At 39.7% G+C, this 23,441-nt stretch overlaps 1 protein-coding gene across 1 annotated transcript in view; it reads left to right on the forward strand.

Moving 5' to 3' along the window:
• The first annotated feature begins 1,628 nt into the window (after nucleotides 1-1,628).
• PKD2 (polycystin 2, transient receptor potential cation channel) overlaps nucleotides 1,629-23,441 on the forward strand; it is a 57,724-nt gene continuing 35,911 nt past the window's right edge. The window contains exons 1-3 of the mRNA XM_019719343.3: nucleotides 1,629-2,317; nucleotides 9,908-10,021; nucleotides 22,514-22,647. Of these exons, the coding sequence (XP_019574902.2) occupies nucleotides 1,753-2,317; nucleotides 9,908-10,021; nucleotides 22,514-22,647 (813 nt within the window). The 5' untranslated portion in view covers nucleotides 1,629-1,752. The remainder of the gene's footprint in view (nucleotides 2,318-9,907; nucleotides 10,022-22,513; nucleotides 22,648-23,441) is intronic.

The raw sequence follows: 23,441 nt of genomic DNA on the forward strand, positions 1-23,441 counted from the left end.
AGATGGGAAGTTGTCATGGGCTAAATTGCATCTCCATCAAGAATTCATATGTTGAAGTCCTAACCCCCAGTATCTCAGAATGAGACTACATTTGGAGATAGGGTTTTTAAAAAGAAATTAAGTTAAAATGAAGTCATTAGGATAGGCCCTAAATCAATCTGACTGGTATCTTTATATGAAGAGGAGATTACAACACCGACACACAAAGGAAAGACCACGTGAAGACAATGGAGGATAATCACCACGTACAAGCCAAAGAGAGAGGCCGCAGAGGAAACCAACCCTGCCAACACCTTGCTCTCAGACTTCCAGCTTCGAGAATTGTGAGAAAATACGTTTCTGTTGTGTAAGCCACCCAGTGTGTGCTTTTGTTATGGTAACCCTAGCAAACAAATACAGGAGCCGATTATGAAAATTTACTAAGCCAAATTATGGAAATTAAATTTTATCCTTTAAGGTGTCAGAAGCCCCCAGAGGTGTCTAAGTATCAACGTGCCATGAGCAGCTTTGGTCCTGGAATATAATTTAGAAACAATGGAGCCCCTGAAGTGGTGAATGGAGGTGGATTTGACAGATGCATTGTTTCAGTGTGGAAGAAAACAAGACATAAGGTACGGGCTCTATACTAAACCGTTGACAACGAGAACGAGAAAACAAAGGTCATATCAGAGATACATTTGTAGGGCAGAAGAGGAGGATGAGAAGAGATGAGGATATCATGAAGCGTAGCTTGGGAAGTGAGGACAGCGATGCCTCAAATCTCAGCTGGGGATACAGGAGGTGAAGCAGGCTTAATAGAGGAGGGGAAAGGTAACTTTAGTTGCGGATAGGTTAAGTTTAAGACAATTGCAGAGCATGGAGCTGTATGAGCTTGGTGGGGTAAGAACAAAGTTCTGGACCTGGGGGCTGATATAAGATTCTGTTACTCAAAGGCCAGTGCTGGTCCCTGCAGAAGGGTAGTGGGTGGGGGGACTTGGGCATGAGCTCACGCTGAGAGCATCAGCGATCTGAGAGTCCCAAGGCCGAATCCTTGGGGTCTCACAGTGTGTGTGGAGTGAGGAGTCAACCAAAGATTGAAGAAACCATCCAAAACGCAGAATCAGGGAGAGGAGAGCCACCAAAAGCCAAGGAAGTCAGTATTAGTAGTTTGTCGGTAGTTTTCAAAAGAAGGGAAGATTTCTTTGCCCCTGCTGCAGACTAACTCAGGCTACATTTCGCTAGTTCACGCCATCCCACATAACGCTTTTCTCTCTCTCTTTCTCTCTCTCATTCTCTCGGCACGTCGGTACATCGAGGCAGAAGTGGCTGGCGGTTAACGGGCACCCAGCAACACCTCAGGGTCGCGCAGGCAATGACAGCTGCACTAGCCCTTTCCCGCAGGCGGGCTGGCGGGCGAGCCGGCGGGTCAGCGACTCTGTCCCCGCCCGAGCCCTTTCACCCGAATGGAATGTGGGCGCGCGCCCTGGACTCCGGCTGCACTTGGAACGCGGGCCGGGACGCCGCTCGCCCAACGCGCGGGCCGCGGGGGCGGCTTCCTCTCGCCTCCCCCAGAAGCGCGCCGCGGCCGCTGGGCGAGGCGAGGCGAGGCGAGGGGGAGGCGGGCCGAGGGGGCGGGCGAGGGACGCGGGACTGCGGGGAGATCGGGGGCGGGGAGCAGCAGGCGGCGGGCTGGGAAGAAAAGAACATGGCTCCTGCGGCAGGCAGCGCCGAGCGCGGCGCGGGGCGAAGGCACGCCGGCCGCCAGTGACCGCGATGGTCAACTCGAGCCGCGTGCAGCCGCAGCAGCCCGGGGACGCGAAGCAGCCGCCCGCGCCCCGAGCGGCGGGCCCGAGCCGGCTGATGGCGGGCGGCCTCCGCGAGCAGACGGGCCTGGAGATCGAGATGGAGCGCATCAGGCAGGCGGCCGCTCGGGACCCCCCGGCCGGAGCCTCGGCCTCCCCGTCCCCTCCGCACTCGTCGTGCTCGCGGCAGGCCTGGAGCCGCGACAACCCAGGCTTCGAGGCCGAGGAGGAAGAGGAGGACGAGGAGGTGGAAGGGGAAGAAGGGGGAATGGTAGTGGAGATGGACGTGGAGTGGCGCCCGGGCAGCCGGAGGTCGGCCGCCTCCTCAGCAGTGAGCTCCGCGGGCGCGCGGGGCCGGGGGCTGGGGGGCTACCACGGCGCCGGTCATCCAAGCGGGAGGCGGCGCCGGCGAGAGGACCAGGGCCCGCCGAGCCCCAGCCCTGCGGGCGGCGGGGACCCGCTGCATCGCCACCTCCCTCTGGACGGGCAGCCGCCGCGAGTGGCCTGGGCCGAGAGGCTGGTTCGCGGGCTGCGAGGTAAGCGCGAGACCGGCACCGGCTGATGCTCAAACCAGACCTGCGGGCATCGGCCAGAGCCATCGCTCGCTGCGGGCAGCTTTCCGGGGCTCCACCTTGCATCCCCCTTGCGTCCCCGCCTCCCTTGGAAGCGCATTCCCCACCTCTGCTAATTCTGCTCTATTTCCGGTACCCAGCGCCCAATTTCACTGCGCCCTTGTTGGTGCAAATTTATTGGAGACCTCCTTCTTCTAGAAGAAGAAAAGTCAGCATATTTTTACTTCTGGAAATAAGTGAAAGCCGTATTAAAGTGATAGGGTATATCTGGGGATTTTTTTTTTTATTGTAGGAGGGAAAAAATATTATGGTACAACTAATAGTGGTTACACTGTATATTTGCTAGTTTTACTAAACCAAAATGAAAATTCTGTATTAGTACCCATGCTCTTCCACGGGTCTCGATCCCTCATTGCCCCTCATCCCGTTCTCAAAAGGGTAACAGTACCCTTTATCCAAGTTGCCGGGTTGTGGGTTGTCATTGATGTTGTTTTGGTGATGTGTGTGGTTGTTTCTGGGAGGAGGTGTTGTTCAGAACCTCGAATAGAATAAAATCTTTGAAAACAGTTATTTGGCCATTTCTAATTCTAGGCATTTTCCTGAAACAGTTGCAAAGAAAGATTACATTGTTTTAAAAACTTGAAAGTATGTTTTTAAATAACAAAATTAATGTTCTTTGAAATTCCAACAAAACAGTGAAGTCACCAGATACCAGCTGTGTGTAAATGTGTCAGAGTTCAGTGTACCCGACTCTCCAAAGGCAGGAAAGGAATTTTCAAATTTGCCAGTGTCTATGAAAAGGACACAAATTTTCCAAGAGCAGATGGGGATCCTGTTTCTGCAAAGTTTTGTCAGAGGCATACTTAGAAAAGCGTTGCATTTGCCCTTACCATCCATATTATTTTAATCTCTACTTTTAAGTGTTTCCATTCTCAGTTCTTTTGAAAATTTCCCTTCCCTTCTCTTACTGTCGGTTTTGAAAATCTTGCACAAAAAACGACCCAGGTGTTTTTATAATAACCACGTGATTAAGATCAAGTTAAGGCCTACACCCAAATCCCAGTTCTATCACATTGTCTCTGTGACCTTGAGCAAATTGCTTAACCTCCCTGATTCCCAATTTTTACATTTATTTTTTTAAGGGTTAATCACAATACTGAGCTCTTGACTTTGGAGAATTAAATGAGATGAGATGTGTAAAATGTGTACAACAAGTCTCTCCCATGTTGTAGGTACTTCATAAATATAAATTAAATCATAAATTCTAAAAGTATACATTTTGGTACTTCTTTTACATAAGTGCTTATGCTAGTTAATTTGATTCAGAGCATGGTGGGGAAACAAAAGATCCTTTTTGAATAACCTGTGTGAGTAGATTAGATATGTACTTTTTAAGGTTCGAAACTGTATTCAACCAAATTATATACGGTTGACTCTTGAATAACCTGGAGGTTAGGGGCACTGACTTTGCCATATAATTCCAGTTGGCCGTCCACATATGCAGGTTCCCAACTGCAGAGTTGACCTTTGAACAATGGCTTTGAACTGCCACAGGTCAGTTGAAAAAAATACCCATATAAATGGACCTGTGCAGTTCAAACCCATGTTGTCCAATGGTTGACTGTATTATTTTACATTGTTTTAAATGTGCTTTATGAAATGTTCTCTAAAGTAAGAGAAGTTTCTAAATTAATAAGTCATAGTAAGTCATGCTCCTTTTAACTCAATTTAACCATTTGATAACACATTTAACCTTTGAATAAACTCAATAATGGAATATAATGAAACAAAATAACATTTTTATAAGAGTATATGTACCAGTTTATTTCTTTTAAATAAAGATTTCAGGAAATTTACAATGAATATTAAAACGTAAAGTCATACTTTATCAATGGTCTGTTTAGGAGAGCAGACTCAGGAAAATCTTAATTATAGAAAATTTTGCAATAACTTCCATTTTATTACTTTCTTTTATGAAGAAATATAATTGACATCCTTGTCACTTGTTAAATAAGTGACATTTGTTAAATACTTAGCACCTACTATGAAAATAACACTGTGCTAGGCGCTACAGAAAGAAATAAACTAAAATAGCACAACACCATTTTCCTATAGACAGAAACCCAGAAGTGTGAAATAAATAACCATAAATGAGTTGTGATTTTTTTTTCCCCCTCTTGGGATACCAATGACAGAAATCTTACATGCATTGTATACCATGTTTCCCCGAAAATAAGACCGGGTCTTACATTAATTTTTGCTCCAAAAGATGCATTAGGGCTTATGTTCAGTGGATGTCACCCTGAAAAATCATGCTAGGGCTTATTTTCCAGTGAGGTCTTATTTTCGGGGAAATACTGTAAGTAGTGCCCTAGGATCAGACCAGAAATTAGCTTGCAATTTCTAAAGTTAGGGGAGATAACTCAAATTTGGAGTGGTCAGGAGCTTCCCTGGGGGTCTCCTGCCTTTGTGACTTTACACAACTCACTCAAACTTCCTGGGCCTCAGATTCTCATTTATAAAATGGAAGAGTTGAACCACCCAGGTCCCTTCTAGTTTCAACGTACTCTTGTGTTACTGTTACGTGAACCCAAGATGAATAGCAAACGGTCATTTTTGTTCCTTGAAGAGTAGATCTATCTTCTTAGCAGAAGTAAGGTAGTAAAGGAGAAATGTTTGAGGCCTGGTTGTGGGAAGCATTGGGTCTAACCAAGGAATTAAGAATTTATTCCTCACGATTAGGAAGCGGTTGAAAGTTTTTGAGCAGGAGCAGAACATGCTGAGAGGCAATATGATGAGTCAGGCAGTGCTGTGCCGGAGAACTTGCAGAGGGAGACAGGGAGGTAGGAGGCAGCCAGGGAAGAGGTGATGAAGGCCTGGACCAAAGGAAGTGAAGAAGCGCTGAAAGGCTGCCCCAAACTTAAAGGTATCCCCAATAATCTTGTTTAATTTTTTTTCTTACCAAACTCTTTTTAGAGCAAAGAGAAAATCTGATACTCTACATGAGTTACCAAATTTTCTGAATTTCCATAATTAAATGTGTCTTATGGACCTAGCAACTTGTTAGAGTCATTTCCTGTTATTTTAGACATATATGCTTGTTTTGTTTTCGTGGGGGTTTTTTCCCTGTAGAAATCATAAAGTACTAGCTGCATTGGTCTGGGTAGGCGAAGCTGCTATAACAAATAGATACTTCATCACTGTCCATTTCCAGAACGTTTTCATCATCCCAAACAGAAACTCTACCCATTAAATGACAACTCCCAATTCCCGCTCCTACCGACCCCTGATTGCCTCTATTCTGTTTTCTGTCTCTATGAATTTCCCTATTCTAGGTACCTCAGTATTAGTAAAATCATAACAATATTTGTCCTTCTGTGTCTGGCTTATTTCACTTAGCATAATGCTTTCAAGATTTATCCATGTTATAGCATGTATCCAAACTTCATTCCTTTTGATAACTGAATAATATTCCATTATATGTATGTACCACATTTTGTTTATCCATTTATCAGTTAGTGAATACTTCAGTTGTTTTTACCTTTTGACTATTGTGACATTCCCTTTATTTTAACCCAAACCTTGCTCCATCACTTCATTCTTTTCCCTTTTTGTTTGAACTGTAATTTTGGACAAATGACATTATTCTGGGGTTTGTGATATGGTTATACAAGTAACAGAATTTGTGCAGTCAACAAACATTTATGGAGAGTCTCCTTTGTGGTAGGTAGTAGGTATACAGAGATAAATGATACAAGTTCCCAACTCTCAAGGAGCTCAGTTTAGTAGGGGAAACGGGTGTTAGTAAAAAAATTGCAAAGCCTGGTCCCAGGTATGGGAGAAACCCAAAGAGGAGAGGACCATTTCTTCCTGGGGGAGGCCAGACGTAGTGAAACTTGAGTTATGTTTTAAAAAGAAGGGTGAGGATTGGAGGAGGGAAAAGTAGCAGAAGTAAGACCAAGTCTGTAGCTCATTGATACTTTTTCCTGTAGACAGAGCCAGTGGAGGCTTCAAGCAAGGGGCTGATAGGATCACATATCAATCTGAAGATAATCCTGGCAAGAATGTAGAGAATGGGGTGAGGTGGATAGCACTGGCTGCTGAGAGATAGGTCAGGAGAGATCTGACCGAGAAAGAGGGGTGATAAAGGGTGCAACAAGGGCACATGACTTGGGATGGAGGGAAACTAGGTTAAAAATACAGAAACTATCACAATTGTGGACCAACTAATTGTGAGGGTTAAGAAAAGTGCTTATTCTAGGATGAAATCAATGTTTCTGGCCTGATATCAGTAACTCAATCAGGGCAAATAGGTTTCTAGAGAAAGAAAATGAGAAATCTATTTCAGGTATGTGAGTGTGAGCTGTCTGTGGAATATGCAGGTGGAACTGGCAGTTAGCTGTGGCATATACTGATCAGGAGGGGCTGAGAAGTTGAGATTCAAGAGTCAAATCATATAAGGTAGCAAATGTCTATTCTATAGAAAATGGACCAACAGTAGTAAAAAGTCACTTGCCTTTCTAAAGATGTCCTTGTAATTCAAATAGATGTCAGGAAGAATTGTTATCTGTCTTTGTAAACAAGCCCCACATGTGTCTGAGCACAAAAACAGGATTCTTTTATGTATGCAATGAGCATTTGGTCAGGTTATTCACAGCAAACTCAAAGTCCATATGGATTTGGGTCTCTATGCCCTTCTAACATCTAGGCTTTAGATTTGGACCCGTTTCTGAAGCTACAGACAGGCCTCTCCCAACCCCTGTATGTGCTTTATACATAATATTTCTAATTCCCAGAGCAACCCGACAAAGAGGTACTCTTCTCCCATTTTCAGATGAGGAAATGTAGGCTCATGATGGTGGGGAAGGTCTCATCCCATAAGGGGCTGAGCTCTCACTTGAACACAACTCTGACTCCAAGTCCCTGCATTGTACTTTGTCATGATCGGTAAGTCACAGGGGTTTAGTGTATTTCAGATGGGGCAGGGTTCATATGAGGCAAAAGATCCACACTGAATCTTTTTACCATGGAACTGAAATATTTACAGATGAAATGATACGATAGCTGGGATCCGTTTCAAAATAATTGGGAGGGATGGGTGAGGATTTAGATGAATCAGGGTTGGTGTTGAGTTGATAATTGTTGAAGCTGGGCGAGAGATAAATAGGAGTTCATTATATCATTCTCTTTCTGTGATTTTTAAAAATATATATATTGCACAATAAAAAGGCTTTAGAAGCATTTGGTTAAAATAGTTACAAAGATGGCATTTTTTTCAAAGTCAGCTATTTATATTTGGGACATCTTTTGTGTTTGGGATTATTCACCTCCGAGTTCCCCTATGTTCATATTAATAAGTAACACCGCATGGGGGAATAGACACTGTTTAGATAATATGCTCCAACTTCGGGTCCTGGCATTAACTAAGCTTCTCTTAAACACCGAGGAAGCTGGATATTGTCCAGTATCCCCCTCATATCATGTTCTCCCTGACAGCTGGAGACACCTTATATACTGAACATGCGTGCCTGGAATGTTGGGAAGGTACTCCCTCCACATGTGGGACAACTGTGGAAAAAAGACAACAGTTGATTTTGAAGAATGCTGCCATTTTGGACATGAACTCTATCCGTAATGATTCTTGTTCTATCAGTTCTGCTAAACATGGAAAGTAGGTAGCTACAGGACAGCTGTTTTTTCCATTTGTGGATGCAGCCATTTCTCACCCATCAGAATGTAAAGAGGTCCCTGTATCCTGAGACAGATCCAACATACAGACCCAGTTGGGAAATCGGATGAAATTTTTAAAGCACTAAATGTTTGAGGAGGTAGATAGAGTAATTTATAGCAAGTAAATGCATAAACGTGCAGTATATAGAAGTATAAATAAGGGGACTTGTTTCTTTTCATTTGAAATGTCTTATTCAAAAGCTAGAATTAAATTGCATAGACCATTGCAAGTTTAGCTTGAATAAAATTTGAAAAGAACTTGGTTTTTCTATTTATAGGTCAAGTGGTACCATTTGTAAATATTAAGAACCATGACTGTTCCTTAGTGCATAATTGTTTATAAACCACGGGAAAGAGTGAAGTCACTGACTTAGGCAAGGCAACAATCTTTCCTGATGGGAAAGAGACTAGCAATCTCTACTGATGTGTGTATTTTAGGCCTGGCCTCTGAAAGAAATATATTCAAAGAAGTGGTGTGTTTGTGTGCAGAGCTACTGAGCCTAATATTTGGCTGCCGCTGTGTTATTCTGAGTTGTAATTTTCCATGTCATCTAAATTTGTAATAATTCTTTAATATGATGGAGTTTCAGTGAACAAACATTCTGCTTGCTGCATTTCTTCGGAGTGAGTAATTCCCTGACAACTACCAGATCTTGGCAGAAGCAAACCTGGTCATAAGTTATGCTCCACTTTCAGTGTGGTGAAACCTATGATGCGTAACACAGTCTCTTTGAACTCAGATACTGATTTTCCTAAAGGAAATTTGGGAGAAAAAAGAAGAGGAAATGAAATGCCCAAACTTAGGAGTCGAACTAATGTATTATTATAAGACTTAAGAATACATAAACACTAGTGATGAAGTCACTTCTTCACCGTGAAAAGCCGTATACCATTTTTTCCCTGGTCTCTGTGTGGCTTACGTGGTTCTGTGAGTTTCAGTGATTGAAGGGGTTAAAGTCTGTGGAGTAAAAGTGAGGCAAGATGCAGGGACCAGGTTGATTGCCATTACTAGCAGACCTAATCTAACTAAAAGGGTTGAGAAGTTTGTCTTTTTTGGAACATATTAAGGCTCTTCTTCCAAGTAACCAGCAATGTAACTTGACCACACTGTTCATTAATGGGGGTTTGGACGGCCACCACGTCTGTCTACGAGTCCAAAACTGTGGTAACTCTCTCCAGCAAGCTCGTGGAGGGTTATGTCATCTTTGCTCAACTGGACCAACACTTTTTCCATCTGTGAAAATATAGAACATGATTGCTGATTTTACCCTTTCTCCAAAGAGAGCAGTCGGATGAGTTGTTGCATTTAATTTAAAGATTAGATGTTAATTGGCACTGCAAAAATCTGTGAAGCTGTGTGTGTTTAGTGTAGTCAGTCAGCACTGAGTGTCAAGCTGGGCACAGAGCAGAGCTTTTACACCACTATGTGAGAAGCTTGATAGATGTTCCCACAGGGAAATGATGTTCCCACTGGGACTTCTTTTCATCAGGGGCGCCCTAAAAGTTATTTGCAATGTATTTTCAGCATGTGCTAAGTTTAGTTAATAGGATAATTACCAGGTTGCATCCTCCCCCATATAGGAAGAGCTGTTGTGTATGCACAGTTATTTAATTTTCTCTTTTAGACTGCCCTCATTTCCTGTTCTCTTTCTAAGTGTTTACTAAGGTACTCCTTCTAAAACAATTTCCCGATGACATTCAGAGCATGCTAGAAAAAATATAGGAATCTCCCTTAAGGGCTATACTATTTATTTTATGTTTTCCCTTTGCCATTCACGAGATTTTTAACAATAAAATGACATCTTTTTTATTATTATTTTAAAGGTCTCTGGGGAACAAGACTCATGGAGGAAAGCAACACTAACCGAGAGAAATACCTTAAAAGTGTCTTACGGGAACTGGCCACATACCTCCTTTTTCTCATAGTCTTGTGCATCTGTAAGTAAAACATTTCCTTCCATTAAAGGAAAAGTTTTGAAATTATTTGACTTGTCAAAATCATAACTAAAAGGAATTGTTTATGCACCAGAAGGGTTAATTCAGAAGTTCTCTTCTCTGTTTTCAATTCCAATTTAGAATTTGGTAAAGCTTTCTTCTCTTGTACACATTAATTAAAATTCACCATTATCTGATTAGCCAGTTCATTGTCGTTTGTGATCATGTTCACTCTGAGAGGCATGTGGCAACCTGCCATTTACCAAGAAACTAAGTAAAATAATTTTTGTATTAGATTTCTTAACAATAATTACTCCTACTGTGTCACTATTGTTACATCATGTAATGCAAAGTCCATATAAGAATTATTTTCAGCGGAATGACTTTCCAAGTTTAACTTTCTGGAAATACAAATAATGTCAGCTAATATTGCATACACACACACACACACACACACACACACACACACACAAAGGGTGCTAAAAAATGTATATACATTTTAAGAAAGGAAAAAACTGTATTAAAATTACGCTGATGGTAACCACTTTGAGCACCTCTTATAATTGCAGAAGTCAAATATGACTTGTATTCATTTTTGGTTATCAGTATATATTGAGTATTACAATTTTAATACAGTTTTTTCCTTTCTTAAAATTATATATATTTGGCACCCTCTGTGTGTGTGTGTGTGTGTGAGTGTGTGTGTGTGAGTGTGTGTGTGTGTGTGTGTGTGTGTGTGTGTATATATGTATATTATATGTACTTAAAAATCTCCTTCTTTTGGATTTGGATGTGTTATGTGGATGCCTTCATTCTTCAATAATCACCAGATTTTTACTCTATAGGAAACTTATTGTAGACTCATCTCTTTTTTTTTCTTCTTTTCTTTCAATAAGGCCATGCATCCTTTGGATAGGGAAGCCTTAGCCAGAAACAAGTCTTCTAAAACAATTTCGCGATGACATTCAGAGCATGCTAGAAAAAATATAGAAGCCATTTGCCTCAAAATCCAGAAAACCCCAGGCAATGGATTTAACCTCTGAATCAAAGGGTGTTGGATGATGCCATTCTGTTGTGTCCCCTCTAAAGCCCTTTATGAGAATATACAAGGAAGCATGTTTGAGACCACCAGGACCTCTTACCACACTCCTTTGGGAAAGGAATTCATTCTTATGTTGTACACGTAGAAATGCTTAAAGATTCACACTAACCTTGGAAAGCATCCCCTTCTTTGTATATGAAGATAAACAAAATTTAACCAATACTTTAATAATGCCATTTTTATTACATTAAAATTGACCACCTTGAATTTAATTGACTAAGTGCTAAAAGCTTCCTAAAAAACAATTTTTATTTACTAGATTTATTTTTAAAAAATTAAGAGATTTGAACATAAGAGTGTAAAGAAACATTTAAGTGTCAATATTTGTAATATTAAGAAATTGGCTCTTGATTTATTTAATATCCCTGCACTGGTTTTTACTAATACTAGTAAGCTCTTAGTGAGCTTACTAAGAGCTTGACTTTTTTTAGCAGGGCATGACTTTTTTTCACATTTTCTGAGAATTTGCCTAGCCCAGTGAGAACTTAAGGAAAAAAAAGTTATTCAAGCCAAAAAGTTTATCTGTATGAATAACATCTACATTCTTGGTTTTTTTCACTAATTTTCTGAAATTTTTTCTCATTTGTATAGAAAGGAATGTCTCATTACATTTTAAAACATCCAAGACAGAAATGCTGAAAAGCTAGAAGTGATCTGTTTGTTACATTCAAAGTTATTAAGCAAGAGATATGATATTTTTAACTTTTATATTCTAAGCTGTTAGACCTTAGAATACTGAAGTTGAGTTTGCTCCCTGCATAGAAATGGTACTTAAATATTTAACTACAGTGGCCTTAAATTAACAAGTTGATTAGAAGTATTATTAAATTTTTTTCGAGCATGACACATACATACATACATGTTTCTTATGCAAATATAAATCCTCCTATAAGTTAGTCTAGAATTTTATTGGTCCCCAAAACTGCCTGAGCATGAGAATCACCAAGAGAACTTTTTTAAAAATTACAGTTTGCCCAGATGTACTAAATCAGAGCCTTCCGTATGTGACCCAGGGAAGTAGGTTTTCAGATACACTGATGAGTTTTGGAACCAGGCCAGATAAATAAACTGAAAAGCTAGAGTTTTGGGGAAACATACCTTAAGTCATATAACTAATTGGTATTTTCTTGTTTATTTTAGAATTTTTATGCTTTTTGCTCTTTTTCACACTAATCACATTGTTTTCTTATGTCAGTAGCTACATATTTTACACAGCAAAGTTTTGTTTTCAGAATATTGTAGAATCTCTGGTTAAGAAGGGATCGTAGTAGTCATGATCAAACCTCCACTGAACGCTAAAATTCCCCCTACAACATCCCTGTCAAATGGTCAGTCATCCTGCCTCCGATTGAGCAAGAGTTCCAGGGTAAGGGAATTACTTTTTTGAAATAGTTCATTACATTTTTCCAGGGCTATGTTGGATAGTTCTTCCTTATATGAAGCCAAAGTCTATTCCCATTTAACTTCCTCTCTTAGTTCCACTCTCCAAGACTACTTATACCAAGTATCTTTTTCACATCTCTTCAATTTAACCCATCAGAAGTTTGGAGACAGACATCAAATCTCCCCTAAGTCTCTTCTAGGTTAAACTTTTCCAGCTCCTTTAACTGCTGGTCATGTGATTGGAGACATGCTTTTGAGTAACTCTCCACATTATAGAAACTCCCTCCCGCACATGTTCTGTTGATCAGAGTCCCTTTGAAAGCACTACAGGAGCCTCACCATGAAAGAGTGGAAAGTGGGGCCATGAGCATCCTCACCCTGATACTCTACTGTGGTTCATGCATCCTACCATCACTTGATTCTCTGTATAATTCATATGATTCCTTAGTCTCTTCACCAAAAACAATAAAGCACTGTGTCCTGCAGCTTGTTCCAGGAGAAGGAACAAGGTGGAAGACTTCTCTGTCAGCTGTGTTAAATTTTATCACGTTAGGATCTGCTCATCACTCCAATCTGCTGAAATTGTCTTAAATCTAGATTCATTCATCTCATGTATCAGCTTCACAGTATGAGCAGTGTTGATATCTCCCTGTTCTTATCTTGGTAAATTAACAAATCAGAGGAGATTGGTCCGAGAGCACCAGTCCATTAGTCAAAGCTCTGTCGGTAGAGTTCACGAATTATTGTCATCTAGCTCAGACTGTTCATGAAGTAGTATAATAAGAAAGACTTTCAAATGCCTGTCTGAATAAATGCACCATGTCTGTCAGCTATCGACCAAGTTAAAAAGGAAGTGAGGATAAGCAGGCCTGATTTACTCCTAGCAAAGCCTTACTGGCTCCTAGTGCTTGAGTCCTTTCCCTATTGCTCAAAAGTCATCTTTTTAATTACTAGTTTTAAAATCTTGCCAGCAATATCGATATCAAATGACCAGTAATATCAAACCCATTACTCTGTGAGTAAATGAGATAATGTACCTAGCTTTATGTTTGCATATTGGAAGTTCTTGATATGGTTCTGGAAAGCAGCTTGACATAGTAGGAAAAATACAGATTTCTTTTTTTTTCATCACAGAGATCTGGGTTCAAATCCCAACTCTACTACTTACACACTAGGTGAGCTTGAACAAGTTATTTAACCTTTTTAAGCCTTTGTTTCCTGGTCTGTAGAATATTTATTTTGTGAAGATTAGGAATAATACATGAAAAGATCCTAGGGTGCTATCTGTCATACAATAGTAGTAAGAGCAAAAATCTTCCCAAGGTTGTTAATAATGGCTGAATTATCTCATCGGGGGTTCTAAGAACTATAGGTAGTAATTAGGCATTCATTTGGAGCAACTAAGTGTCCCTCAAGAGCTTATTTTCTATGTTACCAGTGTTAGTTTTAGCTCCTATGTCTTTAAAATCAGTCTACTTAAGCAAGAGGACAGAAAAACATGGGAACTAAGTAATCCCACTTTCTCTGTAATTTAGGATTTATTTTTACTTGAATTTTAAGGTGGCTGTGAATTGACCATCAAAGTACTTACTTATATTGTGGGTTACTATTGTAAATAATAATGGTATTTCTATGTGTGAGTTAGATGCTGAAGTTAAAGAAAGGAATAAATATTATAATAGATCTTTGAAAAAGGCGAAGGAAGGTCTTTGGGGAAGTAACTGTTAAAGACTGACTATGGCTGGAAAGGTCTTTGTCCTTTTCAATAAACTGAACAACAAAAAACTACAATGACAAGAATATATATTCAAGCACAAATATTACTTTTCTCCACATGCATAGCTTTTTCTCCTTTATGTAGTCTTAATAACATATATGTATATTACATATCTTCTCTTTTGTTTTAAAAGAAAAAGTGTACTAGCTCAATACAGGCATTTGCAAAAGCACTTGTGTCAACAACCTCTGTACCTTAAAGATTTCCATCACAACTTGTTACTTACAGTTTTCTTTGAATTTTAACCAAAACTGGATTAAAATACCGGGGGTGCCAAAAAAGACGTATACAAGTGGACATTTTGGTCAACATTGCTCAAGCAGTAGTTTGCTGTAATCAGAAGTGTCTGGACGCTGATGGTAGCCACTTTGAGCACCTTATAATTGCAGAAGTCAAATGTGACTTGTATTCATCTTTTGTTATTGGTATATATATAGTAATACAATTTTTATATAGTTTTCCTTACTCGAAGTGTGTATACATTTTTGGGCACCCTCTGTATTTGCGGGTTTTAATAATTTTAATTCACCTCTCTTGCTTATTCTGCAGTCTCACTTCGGCTTCCTGAAAGGCCCTCACCAAGGTCACTATGGTCTTCTTAATTGCCAAATTTCATGGTCTCTCCTCAGCCTTTTCTCTGCTATTGGGTCCCATGGCATTTAGCCTTCTAGAAACTTCCTTCTATGAGTCCTTCTCTTCCTGTGTTCCTTCTTGTTCTGTTCACTTTTTTAGTTTTCTTCTTTTCGGAATATGTTTAGACAGTGATCTTTTCCACAGCTTCCACTGGTCCTTGTATGCTGGTGACTCCCAAGTCCCTCTAGACCTCTCATGAACTACACACCTTTTGCCAACTTTTACTGGACATCTCCAGTGGTGTATCTCACAGACATTTCATCCTTAACATTCCTAAAGCTGAACGCATCCTTCTGCCCATCCAAACTTGCTTCACTCATGTTCTCTACCTGGATTAACGTTAATGTCACCTACATGAATGCTTCATCCAAAACCAGGGCATCATCCCTCACTCTTCTTAGCTGATCATTCCACCTAATTCTTCTTCTTTCATATATCTGTCTTCTTTCATATATTGCCATTGTCCCTATTTTAACCTTTATCATCCCTATCCTGCATTGTTGTTCATTTATTCATTCATTTGTCAATTCAGTAAATGAATTAAAAACAGATATAGGCCCTGTCCTTAAATGTGATAAGTGATATGAAAGAAGACAATTAGGGAAGAGGATTACCCTAAGGGAGCGCCTTTTTGAAGCCTGAAGCAAGATTGGGAGCCAGTCTGATAAAGAGAGAACTGCATGAATAAAGGTTCTGACACAGGAAAGTACTCAAAACATTCTGGAAGCTGAGTAAAGGCAGTTATTGGAGAGAGCGCCATGAGATGAGGATGGGAAGGTGGTCAGGAGCGAGACCCTGCAGATCTGGTATGCTTTTGTAAGGGGGAAGCTAGGATTTTAAGTGGAGGAGTGACGAGATTTATTTAAATTAAAAAAAAAAAACATTTAACAGTTCTCTCTTTTTTTAATCATTTAATTTTTTTTTTGTTTTTGACATACAATATTATTTTATATTAATTTTAGGTGTACAGCATAATAGTTAGACGTTTATATAATTTAAAAAGTGATCCCCCTCCTTAGTCTTGTACCCACCTGGCACTATGCAGTTATTACCATATTATTGACTATATTCCCTATGCTTTAATTTACATCCCCGTGACTATTTTGTAACTACCAAGTTGTACTTTTTTTGTGTGATGGATATATGAAAGAAAGTTTGGGGAATATAATCAATAATGTTGTAAAGATTTTCGTAGGGTGTGAGATGGGCACTTGTCTTATTAGGGAGACCACTTCATGGGCGGTGTAGATGCCTGACCACTGACTGCACTGTACACCTGAAGCTGAAGTCGAATATTGAATGTCAACTATAATTAAATACATATATAGTCACGGGATATGGAGTACAGCATGGGGAATAGAGTCAAGAGAACTGTAACAGCTGTATACGACGTCAGAGGGGTAGTAGATTGGGGAATGAGGATTATCACTCTGTGAGGGGTGTAAATGTCTAACTATTACATTGTTTTGTACACCTGAAACTAATAAAAAAAAAAGGTTTATTTAAATTTTAAGGAGATGACTCAGAATGCCATTGGACCACAGATTGGATGAGATCCACTATCTGGACTTTTAGGACTCCCAGACACTACCTCCAGACTGCTGTCTCTGAAGCCAGACTAAACTAGGTCACACTTCCATTTAATATGCTATTATGACCTCACTTCAAGATAAAGTTTTAAATCTCTACATAATAGATTAGCATGTCACTACACGGTCTCTGCTTACTTCTTCCGACCTACCATTCCCTGTGAACATCTGGTACTGCAACCATTGCAAACCTCCTATGAGTCCCAAAAAGGCTTCGGCTCTATGCTGTCCTCTTCCTGTTGGTCTGTTTAATTCTTCCTCGTCCTTCAAGATCAGCTCAAAAGCCAGATCCACGGAGAAGCCTTTATCAACTAGCCCTTCCTCCAGTCTGTGCTGCTGTTCTGGGTCCACCTCTGTCACGGCACACCTCACAGCGGATTATCAGACTAGTTCATGCATCTGTTTCCTCAGTGCGGGGAGGGAGAAAGGGACGCTGTTAGACACATCTCAGAAGTAGCACACAGATGTTCTCTCTAAAGGTTGACAGTTTGCCCATTTTCATTCTCTATTTTACACTAGCATTTCTCACTCACTATCACAGAACTTTTCCTAATACAACAACTAAAATAGTTGAAGCCTAATCATTCCTCGATTTATGTGTGGCACTTTGCATTTACATATAACACTTTTAGTTGGTAGAGTTCCTTCAAATACCTGTTCCTATTTTATCTACACCGTGTTTAACACAGAGCTAGCAAAGAAGTGGGGTTTCCTGTTGAAGATGGTGGCTTCACATTGTGGTAGATGGCCTGGAATCCTGCGACCAAGGCACCTTGGTTCTACTGGCTTTATAATTGCTACATTTATATTTGTGTGATAGTTTTGATTTCATCTTTGGCCCAAGAGTTATTAAGAGAAAAGAATCTTTAATTTCTAAATGGCTGGGTTTTATCTGGATATTTGTTTTTCCTTGTTATATTAATTTTCTGCACTTATGGTTTAAAAAATATTGCCTGGTTGGTATCTGGGGTTTTGTGAGGGGTTTTTTGTTTGTTGGGGGAATTTTTGTTTGGGTTTTTTTGCTTACAGCAGGAGATATTTATTGTCTCAAAGTTCTACAGGCGAGAAATCCAAACTCAAGGTGTCTGCAGGGCCCTGCTCTCTCTGAGACCTGTAGGCGAATCCTTCTGTGCTTCTTCGTAGCGTGTGGTAGTTTGCTGGCAATCTTTGGCATCCTTGATATATAGCTGCATCACTCTAATCCTCCGTCTTCACAGGCCATTCTCCCTGTGTCTCTTTCTTCACATGGCCATCTCCTTATAAGGATACCTACTTGTTCATTTTTAACTTTAGAGATTTACTGGTGTCCCCTTTGTGGCCTCATATATTACTAATTTTCATAAATTTTCCATGGATATTTGAGAAAGAATGTGAGTGATTTCTTTTGGTACAGTATAAAATTTGATGTATATATGAGCCATGATCAAAAAATACAGTGAATGTTTAAATTAAAAAAAAAATTATTACAATAAGAGACACATTGCCTCAAAACACTCTCCGTGACTTCGAACACTTATCCTATCATTCTTGCCACTTTCTGAAGCAGTTCTGGAAGTCTTCTTTCTTATCTTTAGCTGTGCTGTCATGGCTGCCTTGATGTCCTGAATCGATTCAAAACATTTCCCTTTCATGGTCATTTTGACTTTGGAGACGAGCCAGAAGTCAAATGGTGCCAGATCTGGTGAATAAGGTGGATGAAGACACACTGTAATGTTTTTATTTCACAGAAATTGCCATATCAGAAGTTATGTGTGACACAGTACCTTTCCGTTGTGATCACAAAATACGGTGAATGCTGCTGCCAAGTTCATCAACGGAAAGGCAGGGATCTTCAACAATACGGGAAGTACATATTGAATGAACCTTAGTAACAGTGCCTGACAAATTTCAACTTGTTCGGTGCAGTCAGTCAGCTGTGAGCTACAGTTGAGAGAAGGTGTGTTTTAAAGTGTGCTGTAAATCATCCTCCATCATGACAACGTTCCATGTCATACATCGCTTCTGGTCTGGCAATTTCTGTCAAATAAAAATACTACAGTGTGTCCTCATCTACCTTATTCACTGGATCTGGCACTGTGCGACTTCTCGCTCTTCTCCAACATCAAAATGATTCAGGTCATTGAGGCAGCCATGATAGTGCAACTGAAGACACTCACAAAAGAAGACATCCAGAACTGCTTCAGAAAGTGGCAAGAACGATGGGATAAGTGTGCTCAAAGCAAGGGAGAGTATTTTGAGGGGGGGTAACGGAATGTGTCTTTTACTGTGATATTTTTTTTTTATTGTTCGATCACACCTTGTACATAAAGTCACATATTCAATTAAAAACCATAATATCCCTAGATAATTTTTATCTACTATGTCAAAGATTAAGAGAATATAAATTTAAGTTTCCAACTACAATTGTGGTTCTGGTAATTCTCCTTATATCACTAGGATATTGCTTTATACATCTTGATGTTGTTATTCAATGCATAAGAGTTCATTATAGTTAAATCATTGTATATGGTGTTATCAGTTAAAATAACCTTTTTGTTTAACTCATACTCACTTTATAATCTCCTTTGTCAGATGATTATACTACTTAACATATTTTTCAAAATATTTTAACCCTACCATATATAGTATATATTTCTCATTCCTTTATTTTTAGTTTCATTTTGAGTGGGTCTCATAAAAATTTTAGAGTGCAGTTTTAATTTATTTATTTTTTTATTATTTTTTATATTATTCAAGCTGAAATTTATTTTAGTATACTTATCCACATTTTTAACCAATATTTAAGACTTTATCATCTAGTAAGTTTAACCTCTTCACATTTCATGCTTTTGTCAGATTTGTCACCTTTTTGTTTCCTCTCTTATGCTTTTCTGTTATTTTCCATTATTTTTATTTTGTTACATTAGAAAATTTTTCTTTGCTTTTTATTCTAATAATTTGGAGTTCATTCAGTACAATTTCCTTTATTTATTTTTAGTATTTGAACTTATATTTTTCATGATATTAAGAATAATGTAGTGTCTGTTGCCTATTTTGAAATTAAGACACAACTTTGGTTATTTTATATGTTGATTAGTTGATGATGCTGTGGTAATATTTTTATTCTGGCTTATTTTATGGAAAATGGAAATTGGGAGTTAAGACAAAGATTAAATAGCATTTAAAGAGTGAATGCTACCTTCCAAGTGGCCTGTTTCCATCAGGGACTGAAAGGAGAAATGACATCACAGTCTTATATATTTCTATTATATTTAACATTATGCAATATGTCTTCACATACTTTTCTCCAGTTGAACTACACGAAAGCCCTAGATGTTATTATTCCCATTTTCTAGATAATGAAACTGAAGCCCAGAGAAGTTAAGTAGTTGTCCGAGATCCCAAGAGGCTGAGACCCACAGCACAGAGGCACACATTCAAGATGAAGCAAAGTGGAAACTCAAACCCAGATCATTCTGAATCTAAATCCAGGGGTCTTTTAGCTACAGCTTAGATAGACTCAAGGTGCAGTTGACTTTTGAATGTGTGGAGATACCACTCAAAAATATCCCACTGACCAGCCCATGGCCTGGCACAAGGGAGGACTGAGTTAATGTTTGCTGATGGAATGAAGGTGTTAGTATAATCAATCATCCTTCAAAGCTAGATGGCTTTGTTTCTCTGGATATCCAGCAGGTGGCACTACATAATCAAGGGGATCTTTCACTTCCCTTTTAGGGAAGCCATTAAATTCCATACAGGTCCTGAGAATTTCAAAAGCAAAACCAAAATTGAAAATATAGGAAAATAAAGGAGATATATTTTTTAATCGTTGGCTAAAATTTACATACATACATAACTACCATATTTATATATCAAAAAATTTAAATAATTTGTCAAAATTCCTTCTTAGCAACACCAAGAAAACCCACAGGTGAAAATTCCAGAATGATCTATATCAATCAAGCCAACATAAATTCTAATTTCAAGTTAATGAAAAAACTAAACTTCATCATTTAGTCAACCTTGGGGAGCATCGTATGGGTTTTGTTCCCTCGACTGACTCTGATCCATAGAAGGCCTTTGTAGAGGACACTTGTCCCTGCCTCTGTGGGGCTGGGTAGGTGGTGCTCTCCCTGGGCACTCTACAAGCTCCTCTTCTTGAGGGCAGAGATTACATCCTGCTCATCTTCATGTCCAACACCTTGTTTCATAAATGTGAGTGGACTAAAAGTCTAAACCCTTAACTGCTCCAGTAGTTTTCAGAGATGGCAGGTGATGTAACACCTGAAGAAGAGTATTCTTGTCTAAATTAGCGGGTCATAGGATGACAGGTAAGGAAACCTAACTGAGGCAACTAGAAACTGTTCCTCCCCCTCGAGATACAGCATTATGCACCCTGTGTGGATTACGTGTTTTTATTGCTCCATTGACTGCTCGAGAGAGACTCTTAGACACACTTGTGTTTAGATCATTATTATCTACTCCTTTCTTTTAATAAGCTTAGTTTTCTATTATGTTCAGGTGGGGAAGGGGAACTATATGACGGAGAGACTTTACTAAGTAGCATTTAATCCCCCCAAATCATTTAATACAAGGTTTTAAAATGCATTTTATGATGCCTGAGATTACTATAGAATCAGCTACGTATTAGTCACCTGCTAGGTGTTGAGAACTGTGGTAAAAAGAAATATAAAATGTGCCTCCCCTAGAAGCTTTTTGTCAGCTAATTATAGGAACGCTAGTGCATTACACTGTAGTCAATGGAGTTCAGCATAAGATTGTACTCATTAAAGTGCACTTTTAATAGATATGTTATAGCAATCTGATTAAGGAGGAAGAACCACCATTACTGGACATTTAAGTGTCAGCCACTGTATTATTTTTGTTATTTTTATTTAAGCAGAAAAAAATATCCTATGGGATAGCTTATTATCTCCATCTTATAGATGAATAAACTAGAACTTAGAAAGTTTAAGCAACTTGCACAGGTCACATAGCAAGTAGGAGGCATGACCAAGATTCAAACCCTGATCTCCTGTGACCTACTATGCTTATAAATTATTTTCCCACTCCCTGTAGGACCATTCAGAATGGACTGGTATAATCAGCAAGTCTTCATGGCAGAGATGGAGCTTGCGTTTAGAGGGTTTCATGAAAGATTTGATAGGTGGGAGACAGATGTGTCTGCATCTGTCAGCATCCTGGAGGGAAAGAGATGGAAAACTCAAAGTGCTAATTAAAGAAAATTTAATGAAGGGATTATTTACAGAGGATGTCAGGGTTATGGACACCAACAAAGAGAAGTGAAGCCTCAGGAAAGGTGATCACCTTCAGGCTTGAGGGCCAAAGGGAGAGAATAGCATGGCATGAACCCAGTGTGGCTGTGGGAGAAGAGATTCCCCCAGCAACTGTGGTCAAGGTTAGAGATTTCCCTGCCAAACTGCATCCAGGCAATGAAGGAATGGAGAGTAGAGTGGCGGGAACAAACCCAACCTCTCTCTCCTCTCGTGCCCCCACGTCTCCTGTTCAGCTGCCTGTTGGCAAGGGACCCCATGTGATACAATCTATAGAGATCAACCTCAGGGCAAGAAGAACGGAGAATTGATCTGGGAACAAATGGAGAATGGCCTGCCCATGTCACTGTAGAGACAGTAAGCAGCATGTGCACAGTTGTAGGCTGAGGAGCTCGACATGGACTCTGTTGGCGCCTGCGCAGACCGGCCTCGCCAGTGCAGAGGGTCTGATCTGAAGGCGGTGGATGAAGTTGAAGAGGCATGCTAGAAGTCCTAATGTCAAGTAAAGGGGCCTGATTCTAATCTGACACTCAGTAGTAAGCTATTTTGTTTTAAGCCAATGTTAAATTATTTCTTTTGTAAGCCAGAGAGCTAGGGAGATACCCTAGAAGCATGAGAAGGGGACGGAAGGTGAGGGTGAGAGCAGACTGAATGTGGATATCTGCCCATCCACTGGACTGTGGGAGTGAGTGTGCAGGTTCCCTCACAGAGTTCATTTGGCTCTCTCTGTTCCAGTGACCTATGGGATGATGAGCTCCAGTGTGTACTACTACACTCGCATAATGTCACAACTCTTCCTAGACACCCCGGTGTCCAAAACGGAGAAAACTAACTTTAAAACTCTTTCTTCAATGGAAGACTTCTGGAAGGTATTTGCAAATGACTTTGAAAGTACCTCTTTATCACGGAAAATTGTTCATTTGGCTTCATATGCTCAATTTGATAGTATCTGCAGGGCCTGCTATGCGCTTAACACTGTGTAAGATGTGAAAGTTATGGTGAGTTGTTAGAAGTATGTATGTGCTTTGCACCATGCTGAGTGTTTCATACGCTACCTTATTTAATCCCCATAGTAACCATACAAGATAAGTATAATATTAATATTCCCCATGTTGTAAATGAAGAAACCGAGATTCAGAGTGCCAGGGAGTAAGAAAAAATGACTTTATTCTAGCCTGCAAATACTTCTTCACCTAGATTATAATTCATGCAGTCATTCAACTCAATAAATATCTATTGAGTATCTCCTAGGATGTAAGGCCCATAGACAAAATGTGGTTATTTTTGTTTTGCTTTGCTTTTTGCTTTTTGCATTTTGTCTTTATTGATGGTGGCAGGTATCCTAGAACAATTCTTAATACAAGACAAACACATTCTTTCAAAGATCTCTATCTAAAATTCAACCCAGCCCCTTCCCAAATTGCCACCAATTCCAACATGGTAGTGGAAAGTAAGCAGTGAATGATACAATGGGAAAAATATTAAACTGCTCTGGATGACATGGTGCTCAGAATCTATGAAAATTGGGAGGGAAATTGGAAAGGAAATGATTATTTCTTCCTTAGGAAATACTTTCTTAAATTCTTATAAAACCCTGGCAGTCAGTGCTGTTGATTTTAAAGATAGAGGAAACCAGATCACAGGAACCTGTTCATTCTAATGA

The sequence above is a fragment of the Rhinolophus sinicus genome, chromosome 1, assembly GCF_057876585.1.
Source record: "Rhinolophus sinicus isolate RSI-liver-muscle chromosome 1, RSI-T2T, whole genome shotgun sequence".
In the NCBI taxonomy this organism is placed as follows: domain Eukaryota; kingdom Metazoa; phylum Chordata; class Mammalia; order Chiroptera; family Rhinolophidae; genus Rhinolophus; species Rhinolophus sinicus.